The sequence below is a fragment of the Ceratotherium simum genome, chromosome 19 (assembly GCF_057802395.1).
Source record: "Ceratotherium simum simum isolate JZ-2026a chromosome 19, ASM5780239v1, whole genome shotgun sequence".
Lineage (NCBI taxonomy): Eukaryota > Metazoa > Chordata > Mammalia > Perissodactyla > Rhinocerotidae > Ceratotherium > Ceratotherium simum.
In genome coordinates this window covers 44981341-45005259 of record NC_141918.1, presented here as the reverse complement: position 1 = coordinate 45005259, position 23919 = coordinate 44981341, and the positions used below count along the sequence as shown (strand labels likewise).

General features: G+C 39.4%; 1 protein-coding gene across 2 annotated transcripts in view; it reads right to left on the bottom strand.

Moving 5' to 3' along the window:
* NKAIN2 (sodium/potassium transporting ATPase interacting 2) overlaps positions 1 to 23919 on the bottom strand; it is a 917329-nt gene that overhangs the window by 6336 nt on the left and 887074 nt on the right. For both annotated transcript variants that reach the window (XM_004422282.3, XM_087444045.1), the window contains exon 5: positions 18755 to 18815. In XM_004422282.3, coding sequence (XP_004422339.1) covers positions 18755 to 18815 — 61 coding nt within the window. The remainder of the gene's footprint in view (positions 1 to 18754; positions 18816 to 23919) is intronic.

The window sequence follows — 23919 nt, the reverse complement described above, 5'->3', positions numbered from 1 at the left end:
AACCCATAGATATGTATTTCAGCTGACAGGCTAGCTTAGGTCCCATCCCATGTCAGCATCAACCTTTGGACATGTGATAAAAAGTGCCTCCAAATGATTCCAGCCCCAAGCTATTGAGTCAACCCAGTCTTGGAGTCTTCCCAGCTGAGGCCCCTGACATCAGGGATCAGAGACAAGCCATTCTCACTGTGCCCTGTCTGAATTCTTAACCCACAGAATCCATGAGCATAATAAATGGTTCACACCACGAAGTTTTGGAAGCAATAGTAACTGGAACACTTAATACTAAGAGGTAGTGTGAAAAAGTTGTGCTTTGGTTTTTTCTTTCCCTCCTGGATATAGAGGCTGTGTGGTGCGGATAAAAGAGGCAAGACAACAGAAGGCTGACAAGATAGACTACAGGAAGGAGAAAGAAAGGGAAATAGAGACTGAGTTAGGATGTCAGAAGATGTCTTTACTTTTACTAGTATCTTATTCTATTGGTTTAGCTTTGAATAGTCTCTGTTCTCTTCTTAACATCCTAAGTGCTATGGTAGAAATTAGAGCAAGGTATGAAGTAACATAAAGTCCATGATGTCTATTTGTTTGTTAGTAGGGAAAATTTTTTTTAATAGATTTTATTTTTTAGAGCAGTTTTAGGTTCACAGTAAAATTGAGCAGAAAGTACAGAGAGTCCTATGTGCCCTGCCTCCACATATGCACAACCTCCCCTACTATCAACATCCCACACCAGAGTGGCGCATTTTTTACAATCAATGAACCTATACTGAGACATCATTATCACCCAAAGTCTACAGTTTACATTAGGGTTCACTTTTGGTGTTTTAAATTCAATGGGTTTTGACAAAAGTATAACGACATGTATCCACAATTTTAGTATCATACAGGGTAGTTTCACTGCCCTAAAAACTCTCTGTGCTCTGCCTTTTTATCCCTCCATCTCCCCTAATCTCTAGCAATCACTGATCTTTTTACTGTCTCCATAGTTTTGCCTTTTCCAGAATGTCATACAGTTGGAATCATACAGTATGTAGCCTTTTCTGAGTGGCTTCTTTCACTTAGTAATATGCATTTAAGGTGCCTCCATGTCTTTTTATGGTTTAATATCTCATTTCTTTTTATCGTGAAAACTCTTTTTTCGAGGCAGAATTTCTCATCTCATCAAAAGTGGAATAGTATAGTGAAAATAACAGAGACACTGATGTTAGAAGAATCAGGGTTCAAATACTGCTTTGACCACTTGCCAGCTGTGTGACATTAGACAAATCACTTAACATCTCTTTAAACAGGAATTATAATACTTACCTCATACAATTACTGTGAGGATAAAAAAGATAAGGAATGTAGAGCTCTGGGTGAGATATATGGTGTGGAAGGAGAAAATTAAAAGCCCCTGAAAAATTCAGGATTTTCTTTATAATTCTTCTAAGCCATGCATTGTAGGAGAAAGAAAGACAAAAAATGTTTAATTTGGGACAACTATAGAACCATACCAGTATATTTTATAGAAGATGAATTAAAAGAGAGTGAACCTCTTTTGTTTTCTGAATTGCCCACATTTGCAAATTACCTAATATAAATGGTAACAGAAGAGCTGTACAATAATTGAATGGTGACTATATTTAAAGTTAGTGTTGTGAGAAATTATTGTCCGTGACGGGGATTCCTTGCAGACAGTGCCTAAATTCCCATTCATTTGGGTTCACTCTCATCAACATTGAGACTTAGTTAAGGACTGGTTTGCTGAGAGGTATTCACAGCATTAGAGTTCCCTTGTTCTGAGGTTCCCTTTCAGTAGGGTGGTCCCACCCTGGTGCTGGAGAATGGAGTGGGTTAGATCAAGATCAGGGGAGATGTAAACAGTAAGGTATCCTCCACTGAAATTGAGATCCAAGTGGAGTTCAGGTTTATTAGTGTTGCCGTTTTGAAATATTCCCTTAGCTTGTTTCTGTGGGTTTGAGAGGGATGGCAGAAAAAACCAGATGGTAATTATAAGCCAAAGACTGTGGAGTGAACCAAGGGAAAACCTGAAGAAATCAAGATGCATCTTCAAGATCAGTGGATAAAACCAGGACCCCAAATGGGAAATAAAGCTTGAGTCAGGAGCAAAGAATACTTTCCTAAGACATGAGAAAAGGCCAGAAGGGAAACGAGGTATGTCTTGAGCACGGGTTGTGAATGGAGCTTGAGTCATCTGGGGCTTATTCTTATTAGCCATAATCTGTCTGGTGTGTGGGTTGGTAGAGCTGGCTACAACTACCCAATGGGGGAGAATAGCACTAAATCTCTAATGGAAGGACTGCGATTGTTCTGATCATTCTGATGATTCAGATTAGTTGGAGCTCTGGGAGAGGATCCAACAGTAGGTGACTCAGAACCAAGATGAGGAAAGAAGAGGATCTAAAGGTAACCAGGATGGATTTTACCATTTTATTCATAAAGGGGCATTGAAATTTAAACCAGAATCAAAAGGCATGTTTCCTGTATATTTTATATACATGCCTGAGTTCACAGCTAAGGAAATACATAAGGTCAATTTCCACATTCATTCATTCTCATTAATTGCTTGGATATCTTCCTAAAGACCTGGGGGAGAGGAATAGGAATAAGCTGGATCCAACTGACCACTACAGTTAGGATCACGGTGGTCAGGGTAGGTAGCACATTTTACAGAATGGGGCTTCAACCCCATCTGGAACTCTTTGCGGAGCCGTGTGGGTGGAGAGCAGAAGTAGAAGAAACTATTTTTATCTCTTTCAAAAAATTGAATTACTTGGGTAAGCTTACATTTTTAGAATACCCTTAATATCACTTTGGTCTATTTTCCATTTCCATAATCACATTTATTTAGGCTCTAAAGAGGCTATTGCATACTGTAAAACTTCTGAGCAATCGAGGTCATGAAACATCTGATAGATCCTTCTCCAAGTAATTGTGATGGCATCTAGATGTTTGGCTCATAGCACATCTCTGCATTATTTAGAAAAGAGTACCTTTTATTAATCAGAAATCTCTTTAATTCCTGAAAATAAAAATAAAATAAATTCCTGACAATTGCAAAATACTTAATAGTTCCTAAAGCCTTTTAAAGATGATACCACTTATCTTTACAATATTACTGTGAGGTGGTTAGGAATAATTATCTTCACTTTACAGATAAATACAGGTTTGCTTGACTGCTTGGGGGCACACAACAGCTGAGCATGGGACTAGCATCCAGGTATTCTCTTTCCCTTCTAAGTATATTGAAAAAATGATTTCTCCTTTTCACCCATGCCATTCCAGTAAATTCATGGAAGGTTATCAAAGGTTTTGCATCACATTTTGGATTAAATCTAAAATCTTTAGGCTTTTGTTTTCTTTTAATACTAGTCATTTAACAAAAGTTTTTGAGTTCTTGGTTTGAATCTTCTATTGGTTGTAGATGCATCCCTTTGTTATTTATTCTTCAGCATCTTTCCTTTGTTCTTTCTAGAAAATTTAATCTTTCATCTTCTTTCCATCTCCAATCTAGTATTCTAGGTATATTCTGACGGGAACAATAGTTGAAGTAAGACCACTTGTGCTGGATTTGCAGGTTATAGTTACTAACGAGATGTTTTGATTTTCTGTAACATATCTTTAAGAGGGGATAAGGCCAGCATCCTTCAAGGTTTAGTTGATTTCCTTTGTATCTGATAACTTAGGCAGGACACGATATAAATGTTTAAACAATCCTTTCTTCTGAAAATTATTTATATTCGCAGCCCCATCTTGTATAACTCTGATTACAGTGACCTTTTTCAAAGTAAAGAGGGATGTTTTCTTTATAGCCACTTGGCTATTGTCTATGTTATTTCAATGCTTATCAGAAAATGTGAAAGACAGAGGAATTACTGAAGGCCTGAATTAGAATTAGGAGAATAAGAAAGGAAAGATAACAATAAGTGCAAGATAAATGGAGAAAGGTAGAAAACAGAGGACATGCCAAGTTTTTGAACATGGGAGAAGGGAAGGAAAAGGCAAGACTTAAAGCTGACTCTTAGAAATCTGTTGGCTAGGGGAACGACGCTGCCTTTAACAGAACAAAAAAGAATGTCAGGAGTGAACTGGTGTTTGGCTTCATTTGGAGATGTAGTAGGTAAGTTATAAGAGGCACATACATGTGGCAAGGATGAGGAAACACTTGGAAAAAGGGAAATGTAACTGTAATCAGTGCAAGGTGAATTGGGGACATGCTGAGATTTTAGAGAGAACTTTCTTTCTCCTCACTTGGCTTTATTGTGCTTCATTGCAACCTATCTCCTCTTGAGCTATTATAAGTTTACTTGTTTCTTTGCTGATGCCATCACTATAATGTAATCTGCCTGAGATCTACTGCTTACTACTGTTTACTACAGTAGCCCTGGAACCCAGGACAATGTGTGGCTCATGGAAGACCCTCAATATGTCTTTACTGAATGAACTCTGTAGACCCTATAGGCTGTAAAGAAAAATAAGGCAATCACTTGGAGCATGAAAGATGCTGGTAATATTTCTAAGTGAAATTTGAGTGCTTTTTACCCTTTGCTCCATAAGGCCTTGAATGATATTAAAGAGAAGACTTTTTACAGAAGATCTAGAATGTTAGTTATTGCCTGGGTCCTGGGAGATAAAAGAAGCTTTTTTGATGCCAATGGAAAGAGGTCACCACTGTAGTCTCTTTGGCCTGGAGGAGTGGAAGGAAAGAGGCTAGGACATCCTTTAGCTTCAAAATGACTAGGGTGAGATGGTTGTTCATTGAATGCTATCAAGTGTTGCAAATGTTGATAATTAGTAGGAAAAACATCTGTCTTTTTCTGGTCAGTTCATAGTATCCTAAACAGAGGTAAACAAGTGGGTGGAAGGTGACAAAATAAAATATAATTTGTACTTGCTTAATCTTTGCCTTTGCTTTTTTTTTTTTTTTTGGTGAGGAAGATTAGTGCTGAGCTAACATCCATGCCCATCTTCCTCTACTTTATATGTGGGATGCCTGCCACAGCATGGCTTGATAAGCGGTGTGTAGGTCCACTCCTGGGATCTGAACCTGCAGAAGCAGAGCGTGCAAACTTAACCACTGTGCCACCCCCTTTACCTTGATTTTCTTATCTGTGATATGGGTGTGTTTCTATCTATTGACCTATAGAGGCATGGGGAGGTCCAATTATTTTAAATTAGTAAAGTGCCATATCAGTTTAATAACTATGATTTAATAACATTAATAATAGTGGAATTTAGAAATTACCAAGAGAAAAATGCTTTTTGAATAAATATTCTTTGCTAAAATACACTCCCTGTTGTGAGCTTCCCTTTTGTATAAACCTTTTGATCATGAACACCGAGTTCAGCAAACCTAAAACTGCCTTTTTAAACACATGTTGGCAGTGAGGTATTGTAATATAAAATTGTACCTTGGTTATTAATGACAAAGCCACTAGTCAACATACTCTCTTTTGGAGACAGAGCTGGAAGAGAGCATGAGGGGAAATTTTAAAAGGCAGTTCACAGAAAGCTCACCTAAATATTTAGAAGAACTCATTGAAAGACATGAAAGAGCTTGTGTGGGCTATGAAAATAGAGTGTATATCCATTATCTCTGCAGGTAAGAATTTTAAGGGTACTTATCTCCAGTTGCACAAAAAGAATTTAGAGCATAACCAACCATAGGCCCAATTCAAAAGAACCACCTTCCTCCCACGCACACTTGTTTGGTGGCAACAAATCAGCTTGTTGTGTGAGCTTGAGGTGTTTGGTCTGGGCTAACATCCCTGAGTGGACTCTGAACTATTTTTGTCTCTAATTAGGGAAACACAACCCTTTGTAGGGGTACTTTATCCGGCTGTTGCCTGAAAGTTCACTAACGTGTTACACTATACAGAGCTCCTGGCAGGTGAAGTGTGCAGGGAATGAAATGAGGCTTACTAGCGAAATCACTGCAGATACTTCACTTCCTAACCTTGTTCAGCAAATGTATTCTCTCAGGGTCTTAGGGTCCTATTTTCCATGGTTCTCTCAGTTGTATTAGAACCAGATCTTCAATATTTTAAACTTGGTGACACACTTATATATGCTAAAAAATGAAAGTGAAAAGCAATGACTATAATAGTATCATACTAAATAATATATTTCTTTAGTTTGAAATAGTTTGAGTAATCACTTTAAGCTTTTGGTTCTAAAAACTTAATAAAAAATGAAATATAAGTTCCACTTGATAAACTGTTTTGTCTTTTCGCTCTTGCCTATTTCTGCCAATTCTCAGAGAGGGCAATGCCTTAGCTGAGATTTGTAGGAGCACGTGCAGGTTCTCTGCTGAGACCAGGATCTTGCTGTTGAATAGTCTTCTAATAATATAAGCCACCACTGGATACATCAGAGAGAAGCTGTGAAGTGGCGTTAGGATTGAGGGCTTTGGAGTCAGAAGACCTGGGCTCAGGTTGTGCCTTCCCTTCTTAGCAGCACCGTACGCATAGGCAGGTCACAATTGCTCTGAACCTTACTTTCTTCCTCCGTAAAGTGGGGATGATAAAACAGTTTCAACTTCATAGGGTTATTGAGAGAATCACATGTGTGTCATACTTAGACGCAGATATATTAAAGATACACTATGGATAGATTCGGGATCTCATCTCTTATTGAAAGGGATTTATACAAAGAGAATGATGTGAATGTGAATTATGCTTTAAAATGCATATTGAGTTCTTTATTGAGAGGATGAGAACTTTGTACTAGAACTTCGTGTAGAATGACGTAATTATAGAAGTCAGCAGCAGAAGCTGAGGAGAGCTGAGGTAGGGCTATAGAACCCTTGAAATGCCCATTTAGTTGGTTAACTGTGGTCTGACAAGCAACAGGAATAGGCTACGTGGCATAATATAGAAAAAAAAGGGAAGATATTTCATATTAAAAAAAATTACACAGAACTGAGTTTCCATATTTTAAATATTTTTGGAAATCACCTTATATATTGTTTGAAAGGACAGAGAGAGGCTGGGACTGGCCTTGTTTGTGGTCTATGAGGCTTTGACCAACATGTTTCCAATGGAATGGGTAAAAATAAAGACACTGAGAGCTCATCCTCCTGGATTATGCAGCGGGGATGAGGTCAATGCTTGGTGGAACAATTACTTCAGAGAGGAAAAGCTTAACTGTTCCTCTCAGATTTGTGCAGGGTTGCAGGGAAACAAAAGGATAATTGCCAATGTAGAGAACTGTCCAGGTTCTAAGGGAGAAATGGAAGGACTTTATGTTTGATAGCTTTGATGTTCTCAGGTTTGAGCACTAGGCTTAAGAAGCCTGGAAAGGTTTGGAACAGGTCCTGTCGCATGTCAACGACAGAGGAGTGGAAGCATAGTTCTGCAGGAGAGAGCATCCAGCCGGGTTTACTGACTTTCCTCAGCAATGTGCAGCAACCCAGGATTAGAGGTGGGGAAACTGAATGTGAGCCTCAACAGGCATGGATGTCGAAAACCCAAGCATGAAGGAAGTGCAAGCAAGGAAGGAAACCAAGGGTGCCAGTGAGAACATCAATGCCGTTACTAACCCTGGAGATAGATGATGAGTAGAAAGACCCAAAGATCTAAAGAAAAACAAAGGTTCCAGTGGAGGGATGCTCCTAAATATAGATGAAGAAAAATTTCTCCAGAAGGGAGGCAAAAGAGAAAGATGGGAGAAAAGATGGGAGTTTACAGTCAGGCAGAGAATTTTAGAATTGGTGATTTTGGGGAAGCCTCCCTTCTCCATAATGAAGGCGATCCAAATGAGCCTCCTTGATGAGGGAAATCAAGCTGGTAGATGAAGCGAGTGGTGATGAGGATGGTAAGAGCAGAGACGGCTGAGAAATTGGAAAGCGAGAGTCAGAAAACTATGTATCTGGATATCTTTAATACTTCGGATAGATGTGAAGAAGCGTGCAGAATATGATGAAATAACTAAGCAAATTTCACCTTAAGGGTACCTGGGCTCACTTCCGGCCATGCCATTTGGATGGATTAGATTCACCAGTCTTTGTTTTGTTTTCCCTGTTAGAATTGCCTTCAATTATATATGACATGCCTTTCAACCAAAATTGGAGAGAGCATTTATTACAAGCTATAGGTGAGCTAGTTAGGCATGATGGGGTCTGTCTTCTCAGCTGACATCCAGCATATATTTAGAATGCACAACCTATTTAAATGCAGTGGTTTTAATGAGGGTGTGGGCACATCCACGTATGCATACTTAGGGAAATAAAAACTAAAGCACGTATGCTATAACCACCCAGTAGAGAAATATTCCTCGCCTTGTAATTTTTGCTAACATAATCTTTGCATCATTTTGCAACCTCCAGAAAGGAAAATCACAAGACTCCTGAGGCTAAATTAATCATTTTTTTAGAATGACTGTTGCCGTTTCAGGAAAGAGAATGTCCAGTGGTTACTCTAAGATTTTTATTGATATTCGGGAAAGTTGAAACTAGATTTGCTATATCGAGCTCATTAAAAACACTTAAGATTACTCCTGTGTGAATCACTGTGTAGATTTGGTCAATACGTATAGATCAAAAAAGAAGTCCCTTTAAAAAAGGCACACTTATTTTTGTTAAATTCTAAATATCCCTCTGATTTATCCTGTAGGTTTCAGCTGAAATGTCACTTCCTCAGGGAAGAATTTCCTAGTCGTTTTAACTGGAGGAGATGCCCCTGGGGCGCATTTCCACCGCCCCTCCGCCTTTGTCCAGACGCCCATTACGCGTTAGTATGATTCCTCGTGTGAACTGTGTGCTGGACTGGAAGCACCATGAAGGCAAAGACAGTATCTCTTTGGTTTCCTGTCTCATTTCTCGTGACTAACACACAGCCTACCATAGAGTGGTTACTCCATCAACATGTGTTAAATAATCTGTCTCGAACACCACAGTGATGTGGAAAGTATACTTGGAATGGGGAGGCTTAACTTCCGCTTCCAGTTCTGTCTCTAAATGGCTGACTTGGAGCAAGTCAATTTGAGCCTTCCTTTCCTCAACTGTAAAATAGGGGATTAAAGTAGATGATTGCTAATATTGCTCATAGCTCTATGATTCTGTGCAATTCCATATTTCTGGCATTGATTTATATCCCAATGGTGGCCATAAAATATTTAAAATGAGCAAATCTGCAAAGGTAGAGTGAATGGGAAAAATTAGTACAGAGGAGTTCATTTCCTCTGGCTGTTACTATTATGCATTGATTTTACTAAGCGAGTTTCCAGAGAGAAGGGCTGCTGAATAGGATACATATATATACGGCATTTGGAACCTGAGACATGACAATTCCCAGTTGGTAAACAGTGATGAAAAATGTGGGACCTGGGAGAGGGGAATAGGATTGACAGGTTTGGAGCCAACAGAAATACTGTCGCCCCATTCAATTTACTTCGGTGATGAAGGCGCATGGGTGTGTGTCTGTGCTTCCCCCTGCCTCTCTGCTCTTGGGAATTCCTTTAACATCAGCTTCATTAGTTACAGAAGCAGCAATCCATATCCAATTTTCTTTTTGTGGGGATTGTTCATGTATAAACTAGGCTCTTTTGTTGGAAACATTTGCAATTAATCCTATAAATCAACAAAAAATGCAAATCTTGCACTGCCTGCCCCAGCCAACCCCGCTAACTCTGAGGCCTGACCACCATCTATTATACACAAAAACGGACTGAAATTCCCACTTTGAGCCTAACCTAATTTTCAAGTGATAATAGGCATGGATTCCCAGAAGCGCTCTATGCCTCTTGATAGTAACATCCTAATTTCCTTTCTGGTAAATGTTTTAAATAAGATTTTAGCACCAAAGGAAATTAACCTTTAAATTAATTGTAATTATAAAATGCCATCACTGATTTTTGTCTTCAGCCTAATTACTTTCTATTATTTAAACAAACCGCACCTCCTGTGAGCTTTAAGTTTGTTTCTCTTTCATTCCCTGCCACACAATGCCAACCAATCCGAGCGAAGGCCTCCCAGAGTCTCTACTGCTAGAGCAGCTTCGTTTAAATGTCACACAGGATGGAGGGTTTGCCTCACACTCGTTTATTTACGAAACACCCTTTCAGCGCTATGTGAAGGATGCTCAGCCCAGATGTTTTTGTTCCGCATACCTAGTGACCATCCTTAGAGGTGCAGTGTGTTTCGCTTCTCCTGCTGCGAAGAAGGAGATAGCTAAGCCCAGCCTTCTGTTTCTATTAGATGCCACTTCCAAAACTAAAGCACAACTGGACGTAATGAATTGGACACCCGCCAGCATCATTTATCAAAAGACTAACTTTGAACGTGCAGTCTTCTTTCTCGGCACGTCTCTGCTTGGGAGGGGTCTCAGAGTTCTGCTTCCTGCGCCAGCTCTTTGTCTTGTTCTCATTTGTTCTTTCAAGATGGGACTAAGGGATCCTAGCAACTTTATTTTGTGAGCATGTATATCTACCTTCTGGTGCTAAAAGCATCCTATTTTTCTGCCACTTAGCTGCTGCTTTCTTTCTCACATGGTTATCAATGCGAGTCTAGAGAAAGATGGGGAGGAAACAATTACAGAGCACCCATTACGGGGGGATGGGGTATCTGCAGAATTGAAAGAAGCAGCAGAATAATCAAAATGGGAGATTTTTCTTTTAATCATTTCTGTAAATGTCACCACTTCTTCCATTCACATGCTCTGGCTTTCTCTTCTGTCAAGGCTGAATAAAACAACTTGGGTGGTCTTCACCTACTGGATGACTCCAGTTCACCGACCAGAAATAATTTCTGCATAAAATACCTTCTTTATTACACCCCAGTTAAAGGTCCTCCTTTACTAGTCTTAACTGTGTCACCTCAACGTTGATTTAGAAACACAGTCCTGATTATTCTGAATCAACAGAGGATAGAGAATGAGTCAATTTCTTTCCCCCATATTTTTGACTTGGGAACATTTGATTTATTTAAAGATGACCGTAATGTGTGTGTGTGTGTGTGTGTGTGTGTCTTTATGAGTGAAAGGAAGTATAGTATAATGGAGGAGAAATTATGAGAAAATAAGAATTAGTGGCTGTTGAGGAATTAGGCTCAACTTCGACTATATCTTAACTTTGACAATACCTAAATTTAAAAATAAAGCTCATATATTTTCTCCTTAGTGACCACAAGAGGGAGTGATTTAACAGCAGGCTGAAAAAGAGACCCGCACTGGCTAATTTTGGAAGACAATGTGAAAACTGTGTATCACCCTGTTAGGGAATGCTGTTGTCACTGGTGGGAACTTGCGTGTGATTGACAGGAGGCATATGTGTAGGTAGGCATTTGTGTCAGGTGTTGATCATTTATAAAGGTTTTTATTTTTACATATGGCAGCATAACTTTTTGCTTTTTCCTTTTCTTCCATTTGTTTAGGAAATGACAAAAGGTCATGTAATTGGTTATTCATTTACTTAGAGTGAACTGGGGTCTAAGGAAATGTCATGTTTCCTTAGCAGTCTCCACATAGTCCAAGAAGTCTTTGTGAAGAGCTGACAGATTGATTCATTTGTTTCTCAGATACTTATTAAGTCCTGCTCCATGTTGGAGATATGCTACATGCTGAGGATATAGTGGTGGTCAAGACAGGTGTGGTCCCTGATGGCGTTCCCTAATAGTCTCTTATCCTGAGGGAGTCAATATGTGCTGTATTGGTGTCAGAAGTTCATGGATGAGCTCAGAGACCTTGGGCAAGTCATCTAATTTTTATGGGTCTATAAAATTAAGGTATTGAAATAGAGCAGTGGGCAGTAGTTTTCCATCATTTAAAACTCTGCAGTATCTTAGTCCAAAAGAAATCTTAAGCAGAATAAAAGGTGGTAAAATTAAATAAATGCAGAGCTCCTGTGCTTTGGAGGTTTGGAAAAGGAGCAAGGTGACAGTTTCTATCTTGGCCCCACTACGATTCTGTAGAGCATAGCTAGAGATTAGTAGTATTCAGAGTCGGGGGCTCCAGGCTCTCATACTATGTGATTCTGTTCAGAGATGGGGAAAGAAATGGCAAGTTTTGGTTTTGTGGGAGGCTAGCAGATATGGACAAGATTATTTTACTCAGTCACCTTCAAAATCACAACACAAGTCTTATAAAGAGATAATGAAACAATGACATACTAACAATATATTACTCTTTCAGTTGATTGCTTGAGAATGATAGGAAAAGCACAATAGACATATCATTCTTGTAACCCTACCTGTCACCCTGGCACCCAAGAACTTGGCACCTTTTTTGAACTGCTAATTGCCATCCCTCAGGTTACGTTTGAAGAGTGATTTATAAATAAAAAGAAAGAAAGCTCAAGTTACCAAACAGAATGTATAGTATGGCCCTAACAACCAGATAGAAAGAGTGATAGATAGATAGACAGACAGATAGGGAAGGACGGAGGGTGGGAGGGAAGGAGGGAGTGAGAGTGGAAGGAAGGAAGGGAGGAAGGAAGGAAGGAAGGAAGGAAGACTAGGAGATATATAATATGCTGAAATGTTATCTGAGAACCAGAATTCAGAATTATGGGGTCATTCTAATTTTCTTTGAGTTGCTGTTTGTCTGTACTTTTTCTACACTCTGCAGTAAACTTACATTCCTTTATAAACAGGGAGAAACAAGTATTTTTAAAGGGAGAGCCTTCCTCCCTCTCCCCCAGGTGACAATGTGTATGATTGTGGTCAGAGAATTGCATCCATACTCCACGATCCCGACAAACTGGAAAAATGATCAAAACATACAGCGTGGAGTTCAATACACAGAAGTGCAGGCCAGCAGGCTTTAGAAGAAAAATCAAACAAAAATAACAGAAAATTATTAGCCTCAGAGAAGTGAATAATTTCCTGTGGTTTGCTTTTGAAATGAAAGATTCTATCAATCGATTGTGACTTTTATCCCAAGGCCAGTTGATTTTGGAGAATTCAGGACGGGTTTTTGTGCATTTGTGCTTGGTTGGCAGGTTCGTGCCTGTGTGTATCTGCAAGTATAAACATCCAGAGTTCATTTTTCAATTTTTTTTTTTAAAATAAGTCCCCTTAGGACATTATTTTTTAAATAACATTCTGTGTCTTTCCACAGATGATTTGAATAGTTAATAACATTTGCAAGTACATTGAATCTCTTTTAGAAAAAATAGTGACTACTTAGAAAAATGGACTCATTTTAACTATTGAGCAAAATGTTTATAAGAAAACATATTAAAAATTGAGAAATCATATGATGATTTTTCTTCTCTTCTGGATTAGTGATATTTTCCATGGCTTGATGTCTTCCCTTTTAATTGTCCCATCTAACAATGCTAATAAAGCAGAGGAATAAGTTCTTAGTTCTATCATTGTAAGTGAACATCTGATTGTGGGACAGAAGAGCTGAGAATTCAGTGAGAGAAGAGCCACATGTATAATAAAAGGCACATCAGACCAGGAATCTCGGAACATTTTATTTCTTTCACAGAATATCGTAAAAGAGAACAAGTAACGAGAAATAGAAAAGACTGGAGGTCATAGGGAAAACTCAGCATGGCTGGCAACAGACGATACACTGAAGAGCCCTGCCACAATGCAGCTCAGCGAGGGATGCCTGCTCTCCTGGAGAAAGCCTTTTCTCCTAAGACATATCCCTTGCTGCCTTCTCATGAACAAATATATAAAAGTATGTTGTGATGGTTGCTCCACTCAAATAGGGTTGAAGTGTCCAGGCACACCCGCTGGAGTAGGGTCTCCGCTTTTTTCCTGGGGAGGAGCTACTCATCTGGAGGCAGATCACCCCACCCTATAGCAGGAGATGCTAACCAGGAACTCCTGCCTGGTGGCAGGAGATGGAGCCTGGGAGGCGGGTAACATTACAGCCTGGAGCCTCTTACCTAGTGGCATTTGATGGACCAGAGAGCCACAGCTAGCCCCTCTCTGTTCTCCATAGGTATTTTCAAATATCCAGGAGCCACATGGTGTGGGCATATGTGTGTGTGGATATGGGATGTTATGGACTGAATTGTGTCCCCCCCCCAGATTTGTATGTTGAAGGCCTAACCCCCTACATGATTATATTTGGAGACGGGCCTTTAAAGGGGTAATTATGGTTAAATGAGGCCATAAGGGTGTGGCCCTAATTCAATAGGACTGGTGTCCTTATAAGAACAGGAAGAGACAGAGGGCATGCATCACAGAGGAAAGGCCATGTGAGGACACAGTGAGAAGGCAGCTGTCTGCAAACCCAGGAGAGAGGCTTCAGAAGAAACCAAACCTGCCGACACCTTCATCTTGGACTTCTAGCCTCCAAAAGTGTGAGAAAATAAATTTCTGTTGTTTAAGCCCCTCGGTCTGTTGTATTTTGTTATTGTAGCCCCCGGCGACTAATACATGGGGGCCGGCATGCCCGCGTCTTCCTATTTGACATCTCTGCTCCGAGGGTTCTTGTTATCTCCTGGTGGGCACGGCAGATGGCAGTGGTGTTCTGTGAGTTTGCACAGCCAGCCTGTCAGGCTGTGGTTCTGGCTTAGATAACAAAAGGGTCAGAGGCGTAAACTTCAAGGTCCAGTCTTTTTCCTTGGAAATACAACTTTGCATTAAAGTATCTATATAAATATTAATCAAACTGGGCTCTAGAAAAGTAAATTAGATACTGTTAAAAAGGAGAAATAAGGGAGAAAATCTTCTCAGGCATTTGACATGCCTGCAGTCTAACTCCCTCTAGTTAGTGATGATTCATTGCTATTTCTTGGAGTCTAAGTCTGAGTCTTTGCTCATGGAGCCTGAACTCTCTCCATAGTTCCCCGGAGGTTTCTGCCTCTGAAGCTCCCTGGCTACACTTGCTGCTGAGGCCTGAAGTATCAGAACAGATCACACAGCTGGTCAGCTTCATATTAATGTCAAGAATACTTTAATCTTTCAGTTGCCATAATTGGGCTGTTATCTCCACAGTCCATTCTCAGCACAGTTACAGAACCAAAACTGTCCTCTGTTCCCATGAGGCTCTTAGGAATGGAAACATAACTAATTTGGAAAGCAGGAAGCTAGCACCTCCTCCTGCACTGCACTCCTATCAGGATGCTTCATCACAAATCCACGGCAAGTCAGAAGAGACACACAGAGATCCCTTCCCTGATCACATAGACATTTAACTTTCTCTGTACTTCAGGGCTCACTTTCTGAGATCATTTGTGTGTGTGTGTGTGTGCGTGTGTGTGTGTGTGTGTGTTTTACTTTCATGGACCCAGAATGCTTTCAAAGGATTAAAATAATTTTCTTTATAATATAATTACTCCAGATTAGAACTTGCAAACTTTTTTTACCCTTGAGCATTGGAAGTCATGTGTTCTAAGCAGTGTCTGGAGGTGAACATACAGACAAATGACCAAGATAATGATAATATATGGAAAATATCAGTCCAAAGCATTGTTCTCAACAACTACTCATAATTATCTGTGTCTGAATGACCACAAGTAAATGAACCTAACTGGACAGAGAACTGGTCCAAATGAGCATCTCCTCCGGGCTGTTTAGTGGCCCCATGAATGTCTAAGGTAAGCATCAGTCTACTTGGATATAAAAATGAAAGTAGTTCCTATCTTACTCACTGAGCAAAAAGACTAAAATTAGAAAAATTATCTATGAGAAGTCTGCTTCTGTTTTGGATTGATAAAGGCAGATAAGGGGTTGTGGTCAAAGTATATATAAAGACATAAGCATTATTTTTTGGAGTCTTTTGGAAAATAGTTTGTTAGACGCTTGAAAGATAAACCTGATCTTCCAAAAGATATTTGTGATGTCACTGCCCCTTGGATTTACGTGGCTTTGGCCAAAACTTGATGTACGGCAAAATTCCCTAAAATGCGTTCCCTGGAATTCGAATTCTCTGGAATATGAAGATTTCTTGTGAAAAAGCGTTTTGTGTTTAAAGGTTTGGGATATTAACTAAACTTTTAATTTCTGTAAATTGATGCCTTAACAGCTACAAAATGACCACTGGCTGTTCTCAAGGAAACCCTAGCTCACCTAAAACATCTGGAGACTTTAGATAGCCCCAAACCATATTCTCTAACAGTTACAGTGAACACGAATTTCACAGGATGACACTTTCAAACAGCTAGCCAATCCTAAACCCGCTTACCCTGCCCCGCCCATTCATTTCCATGGAAACAACAATAAAGTTGCTTGCTCACAGTTCTGCACTCTCTCTGCCCTGTGACCAATCCTGATGCTTCCTGAGTGGCCCTGCTTGGCATGCTGTATTCTCCCCAGGGAACTATGAGTATAATAAAACTGTGAAACTCCTTCTGGTTTCTCCCTTTGATCTGCATTTGGCCTCCCTATACCTCACGCAATATAATATGGCTAAAACAAAACTGTGGATTAGGAAAAATCAAACATATTTCTTTATTGCAGGACTCTCAGAGATGTTAATATGTAAATGTAAATTCTAAATTTTCAGTGTTAAATTTACTTGGCTTTGGAATCTTTTTTGAGTAGTATGTCTTATGGAACTAGCATTTCTGAGATCCCCTTGGGCGGGGGCACTATTCTGGAGAGATACTGATTACCTGTCTAGCAGACTTGGTGTGTCAGTGTTTTCTGAAGATAAAAATGCACTGGCATCATTGTGAAATGAAATCAAACATTATAGACTAAGGAAAGCTCAACGCCCATATGAAATTTAACCTGTAGACTTTCCTTTCATCAAGGATTTGGCACAAAGACACTGAATAGTGAAATCTGAATGAACCTACACAGTTTGTGGAGTCCATACATTATAAAATCCATATATCTATTACCCTTCCTAGTCTTTGACTAAGTCTTTTGTGCATAAGACAAGTGCTTATTAGATGCCTTCTCTTGTATATTCATTAGGCACCTCAACCTCAACTTGTTCATACTGAACCAATTGTCACATCTCTGTTCTACTTTCCTTAAGTGACATTTCCATTTGCCCGTTCACTCATACCAGAAACATAGGAATCTATCAGTCTTTTCCTTGTCTCTTACTCAGTACCCATCCATAGCCCATTAATCACTTCATTTTAGCATGTCTCATGTCATATCTGTCCTCTCCATCTCCAATACTGCTCTTAATCCAGACCCTCATCATCTCATATCTCAGTCCTTTTCATGGTGTCTAACTAGACTCCCTTTCCCTAATCTTGCTCCCCACCAAAGTCTTTCCTTCGTATTGATACCAATGTGATTTTTCCAAAGAACATTTCTGATTATATTATTCTCTTTTTATAAACTACCTGCCAATTGATTTGCCATCATGTTATGTAAAATCAAGTCCAAACTCTTTATCCTAACCATTTTCTACTGTCTCATCCATGCCCTCTTTTCCAATCTTCTCTGAGTACCCACCTCTAGCACAGGATGCAATTCAGTCATGCTAATCTGGCTGCTCTGCTGCCAACATGGCGGGCTGTGATATGCCTTGGTGCCTTTTCACCTTTTGCCTGGGTTCCCTTACTCCCACATCAGCTACCCAAAAAATATCTATTCATCTTTCAACAGCAAGCTCAAGAGTGTCTTTCTCTATGAAATCTTTCCTAGTCTCTTTCCTATCTCCCCCCACTATGCACTCTATGGAGTTTTATTATACTTACTTGTTCACGTGTTTGCTTTTCCCTACTAGACAGCAAATTCCCAAAGGTAAAAGATTGTGTATTACTAATCTTATAATCTCTAAAGGCTGACATAGCACTTGACACCGTGAGGAGCATTTTATAAATGTTTATTTAAAGGACCATCATTTCCTTTTACACAAAAATAATATAAACTATGTGTTGTATATTCCTGATTTTCCATCATATATGAGTGTGATTGAACAAGAGCCTCTTCTAAATTCATAACCTGAGACTGCCTCCTCCTTTCTGATGTGATTGTAAAGTGAAGCAGAAACACATATTTCTCTTTGGATTTTTTCCTCAAAACATCCTGTAACGGAGCAGTGGACTCTTGTCTTTTCGCCCCTCTCAAAACCCCAATCGTTATGAATATTTTTGGAAACCAAGAAAAATGACTTCCAACTCTGATTTTTCCTCAGAGTAAATATATCTGCATGGGTAAGTATCCTTGATAGTACCCAGAGAACAGAAGTACTGTTTCCAGTCCTCCTATTTCAGATTCTTAGGGTGCAAGGAAGGATTGAAACCTACTTGCCATCTTTAGAAGAGCAGAGGACAATGGAGCCACTTGGACGCTTGTAAGAGGGTATCACCATCTAAACTTGGAATCCAACAGTAGGACTCAATGCTGAGACTCTGACATAGAGTTCTAGCCATTTGTTTCAAATTGTAGGAACAAAAAGGCAATATGAATATTTGATGTCCTGAAGAGAAATTTCGTGAACTAATCTGAAGTCAGTTCTTTTGAGAATTTTAGGAACTATTGCGAATTGTTGACTATTGAGATTTGTAGTCCTGGGTGAAACTGATTAGTTATCAATACCTAATAAGGATTTATAAAATGAAAACAGTCAAATTAACCATATTTAAAAATCACTTCCGTCGCCAATTTCCCCTGTATATTCCCAACTATAATTGTTATAAGAGGAATAGACTTTAAAAGTACATTTCAATAAAAAGAAAGAAATATGTTTTACAAAGGTTGCTTCTCCATTTCTTCAATATGCTGGATACTTTTACAAAAAACGTTTTAGCCTGATGGGTACAAATGGCTTATCCTCTGTTCTAATGATGTGCTGGAGGAATATTGTTTGAGAGGTAGGAAGGCTAGGTTGGAGGCAGTAAAGAAGATGCTTTGAACTTGAAAGAAACAGAATAGAGCTTTAATACTTACAGCTGTCCTCTTCTTCAGTTATACATTTCACAACATAACAGGCGTAGATGAACCCTGCCAGCTGAAACAAAACAAAGATGCTTTAGACACGAGGCAAAGGCGACAGTGCTGGCCCTCACTGGGGGGTTGGGGGGGTGGCTTTCAAAGGCAGGCAGTTTACAACTAGATTCAATATTCCAGAATGTTTTATCAGACTGGATCTTGACTCCAGTGTGGATTCTTGATTCAAGCAATTTCTCTCTGCCTTATAACTAATATATTCCTCTGTTTTTCTCTGACTTGCATTTATGTGCAAGATTTGTTAATTGCCAGGTAATCTAAAACACGTTATTTTAGGTGCAGGGAAAAAAAAGAATTACCGCCATTCGTTAATAGAATAACATTTGCATTTGTGCCAATAAACTTCAAATTTACCTACATTAGTCAAGAGCCTTAGATTCTAAAATTGGACTCCCACTGACTATCAGAAAAATGTTTTGATGGAAAAACGTTAAGGAGATTCTATGGTATGTTGCATGGACACTTTGTAAGTAAGAAAAACTCTTATTTAGACCCGTAACAGGAAGTAGGGCATCCAAGTATCATTAGGACGACATGCCACAGAGAAGCACTGCAGTGGACCCTGTAGGTAAGGAGCATCGCAATGCATTGAATTGGGATCGCACACATCACATCATCCTTTCTGAAACGTACTACAGAAAGATCTCTATGGTCCAGGAAGTCTTTGCTCAGGGAAGTTGGTACCTGTAAAGGAGCACAGCAAAGTCCTTTGATACCCATCCCCTCAGATTGAGTGGTTTTGTATTCCTTCACATCAGTATAATATTTATTTTTTATTTAGTCAAAGTATGATTGCTGGTGGAATGAAGGAAACTAAATAATTTTCTGATAAGTGGAAAAAAAGATTCTTTTCCCCAAAATAATCCAGTTTGGGGGAAAATCCTTAAAGGTGTGTCCTCAGAACAGTGATGAAGATGATTCATGATGACATTTCAGAAAGGCATTGTTCCGGCTAAGTATTGACCCCACATGGTAATATTTGTGTGGGGAAGGCACTGTTAGGAAAGGCTGCAGTCTTCCATCAGGAGGCTAAGGCACTCAGCAAAAAGGAGCGGCCAGGATAGTCTAATGAAGCCTAATGAAGCTGTTTTTCATTAGCTGACAGAGATCTTTTTGGAAGATGCGAGTAGAACAGTTTAAGTCAGAGGGTCCACTGATAGCTATTTAATGAGCACAGAACTATTTGGAGACAAAAAAGGATCCAGTTAAAAAGAACTTTAGAAAATCTCTAATTTGGATTTGAGGGAGAAATCATGTTCTGGCAGATTCTACCTCTCTTCCAAAGAGAACTAGCATAGGACAAAACAGTGGTTCCTGGAACAGAAGCAGTGACCTTGCTCGGGGGAGGAATGGGTGGGAAAGAAGACCTGTGCAACATATTCTTCAAGGCTTTTGTTTTCAGATCTGGGAGAAGAAGGAGTGGGCACCCCTCGGCCTCCCACCCACCATGTAGTGTCTGAACCAGTACCTATAACAGAGAGATAAATAAAAACACTAGTGATGCTATATTAGCAGAGTCAGTTTTCTTTTTTAAAAAAATACCTTTGGGGAATCATCAAACTAGCATTTTTCTCTTTGAATTATATGTTGCTATTGGCAATAAATTGTGATGATAAGAACTATTTCCTTATATAATAGGATCGTCAGGATCATTGTTTTTATGGAACTTGATTTTAGAATACAGAATACCTCTAAAAACCAGTGTCTCCTATTTGGCTTTAGCAAAGATTTTCATTTGACCCAATAAAATCACAATTTATAAAAAGAAAACAGACAAATTAAACACATTTTTGTGATTCTGGCATTTTCATGGGTCCTAGGACAATAGACTATAGTAACACTTAATTTTTATCCACCAGCACCCATGAAAATGCACTAATCACTGAGTGACCCAGTCCCATGGGTACTCTGTCATTGGCATTTGGATCTGGCTATGGCTAGGGAAAGAGGTTCTGGGTTTGGTTCATTCCCCTGGGCCTATACCTCCTCCCCTTCCTCCACATGAAGTCCTTAACCATCGTGGCTAAATGCTGTGCATTTATCAGTAGTTTATCTCTTCTTTTCAGTTTTAAGTACTTGTTACTTGCATTACCTAGAAAGCAATTTTTTTCTAATCACAATTTTTTTTTTTTGATTCTTACTCCTCACTTCATTCTTTTGAAATAAAAATCTAGGTAAAGAGCATTGATAAATTCTGAGATTCAGGGCTAGTAAGTTTAAACTCCTCTTCGAATTGTCACTAGTTTCTAGATTATTAACTGAACTACTCTCTAGATGCAGCCAAGGCACTGTATTCTGCTCACCAGTGACCTTTTCACTGCATTTGGTTGCATTCTTTAACTATCAAGGCCGCTCCTTTGATATAAAAGTAAATCCTGCTGCATTTCATTACAAAAGCTTGCTGATTAAGAGAACTTGAGCTTCTAAATTGGTTACTTCTAATTACAAATGGAAATTTGTTTTCCCCAAATTAATCAAGATTATAAACCTGTTATCCTCAAATTTTCCTACACCACATAAATTTCTAGTTTTATTTTTACTGCCTTAGAGCGATTTATAAAATTTACCTACAGAAAAGGGGTTTCAAATAATTTCTAACAACTTTGAATGCCTCCTATGATGTGCAACTCTGCTAATTGCTACCTGGGCTACAAAAGATGAGCTAAATTAGGGTTTCTCAACCTGAGCACCATTGACATTTTGGGTTGAGTAATTATTTTTTTTGTGGGGTCTGATATGCATTACAGGATGTTTAACTAGTAGCATCCTACAATCAAGACAGTTGACAATTGAGCCAATAACAACTGTAGACATTGCCATATGTCTTTTAAAGGGCGAAATTACCCCAGGTTAGAGCCACTCTTTTAGAAACAGTCCTATCCTAAAGGAATTTGCAATTTTGTAGCAGGGATATATGTGGTTGTAATTCGAAGTAGATTAAGACGAGTGTCATGACGAAGGAAAAAAATTGAGTCTCTACTAAGTGCAAACAGCAAACTGGGGGCTTTTACATGTTAGCTCGGTAATCCTCACAACCACTCTTGGAAGAATGTTGTATATATTTTTGCAGAGGAGAGGTAAAATGGGTCTTGTTTTTCCAGAGTGAGTTCATCAAGTGGGAAAGGTATGGGTTGTGTTCAGGGAAGAGCTGATAGTTCTATCTGAGAGTTTGGGAACCTTATATTACAGCAATAGAAATAAAAGCTGTGAAGGCAGATTTGGGCTATAATTGGAGAGCTTTAAGTATGTATCAAATTGCAAATCTATGTCATTTTCTACACAATACACTTACGGAGGAGTCCCCCATCTTCTACTGAAAAAGTATAAAATTTTCCATGAAATACACATCCTTCCTAATGTGATCCTTAGCACCCTTTCTAGCCTCATTCCCTACGACTCCTAGTCTCAGAATTGATGCCTGTATTAAGCTGTTGGTAGTTTGTTGACATATATCAAGTGGTTTCCCTTTTCTGTTCTTTAGCTCATTAACCCATTCTCCCAACAAAGCTTACGATTGCCCTACACCTCCTCCCTCCCCTCCCTGCTCAGCCTTGCACCTTAGAGTAACTCTAACTCATCCTTTAGGACTGAATTAAAGTGTTGCCTCCCCCAAGAACTGGCAATCCATTCCCAGGGTAGGTTGTAGGTTGCATTTTGAAGATGGACCTCGAGAGATGGGAGGGCTTTGAGAGGGAAAAATGAGGGGACAGGAGAAGACGTCTTCCAAGCAGAACTCAGAAAAGCTCTGGGAAGGTGTGGATTATGTTCAGAGAGGAGCAAGTGGCCCCAGTTGGGAGGAGCTGGGTGATGTGAAGGAGATAATGGTGCTAAAGCAGAAGACAGTGACCCATGTTGTCATAATAGACCTGAGTCCCTGGAATTAAAATAAAATTATTTGTTTTAGCGATAGAATAATAACGAAAGGGACTGGGTGGTATTATACTAGGCAAACATACAATTATCCACTTGTAAAAAAAACCAAAATATTACTGTTGTCTTAGTCTTTGGCACTCAAAGCAGAGCTAAGCCTAAATCTTTTTATTTTTATTCATCTTTTCACCTCGATACATCTAATATGAGTTGTTCACTTCTAATTCACCTGATAGGGAATTACGTATCACCTTGATATCATTACTGGCTGAAAGGAAGTGATATTTTCTCTTTATAACTAAATCAAGTTAAAATTCTTCTTTGTATCTACAAACCAAATTATGATTGTATGTCCCATAAATTCACTTAGAAGCTAATAGATAAGAGGAAACCAAAGCCTTTTGGTAAGTATTTAAAAAGATTCAGTTGTAGTAATTGAAAATGTAACAACCTTAATTTTTAAAATACTATCTTTTGGACTTCTCTTTCCAGGAAGTTGGAGTAGACATCTTTTTCCTAAAGCTTCCACTAAGTACCACTATTACCCCTGGACAAATTATATATATAACAAACATAGGAAGACCCTGAAAGGTGGAAAGAAGGTAGACTGTCTAGGAATCGTGGGACCCAAGGAAGGACATGGGAGTGACTTTCCTATTTTTCTTTTGTCTCATATATACCAGACTTGGAGCTCAAGAAACCCGCAACTCAGAAATGCCAATGCGCACAGATAAAAAAGCCCCCAAAAAACCTGCTCTCTCTAGCCAGAGGACCAGGAAAGGGACAGCCTAGTGAGACAAAAAATTTTTAAGACAATAATAGCTCTTCTTTAGCCAATACCATGGAAAAACCTATAGCCCCACTCCCCAACCACAGCAGCAAATAGTGGAGAGCAAGACTTCCCGCCTGGCCAGGCTATGGTGCTGGGAAGTCAGGCAGGAAGGCTGGAGGTTCATTCCTGCCAGGAAGGAGAAAGTACCCTTCCCTAGTGTCAGTAGAGACCACATGGGGGATCTAGACTTCTAGCCTCACCCTGTAGTAAGAAGGCACTCCTCCCTGCCTGAGTGGGGTGGTGTCAGAGGAACCCTATTGGAGAATCAGGACTTTCACCAATGCCAAGCAGTATTGAGGCCAATCTCCTGCCCCCATGTTGTCAGATGAGGAAGCCACCTAGGAGCAGTACCAAGGCACTCCTACCCCTCCTAGCCCTGGAGATATCAGTGAAGGCTGAGGAG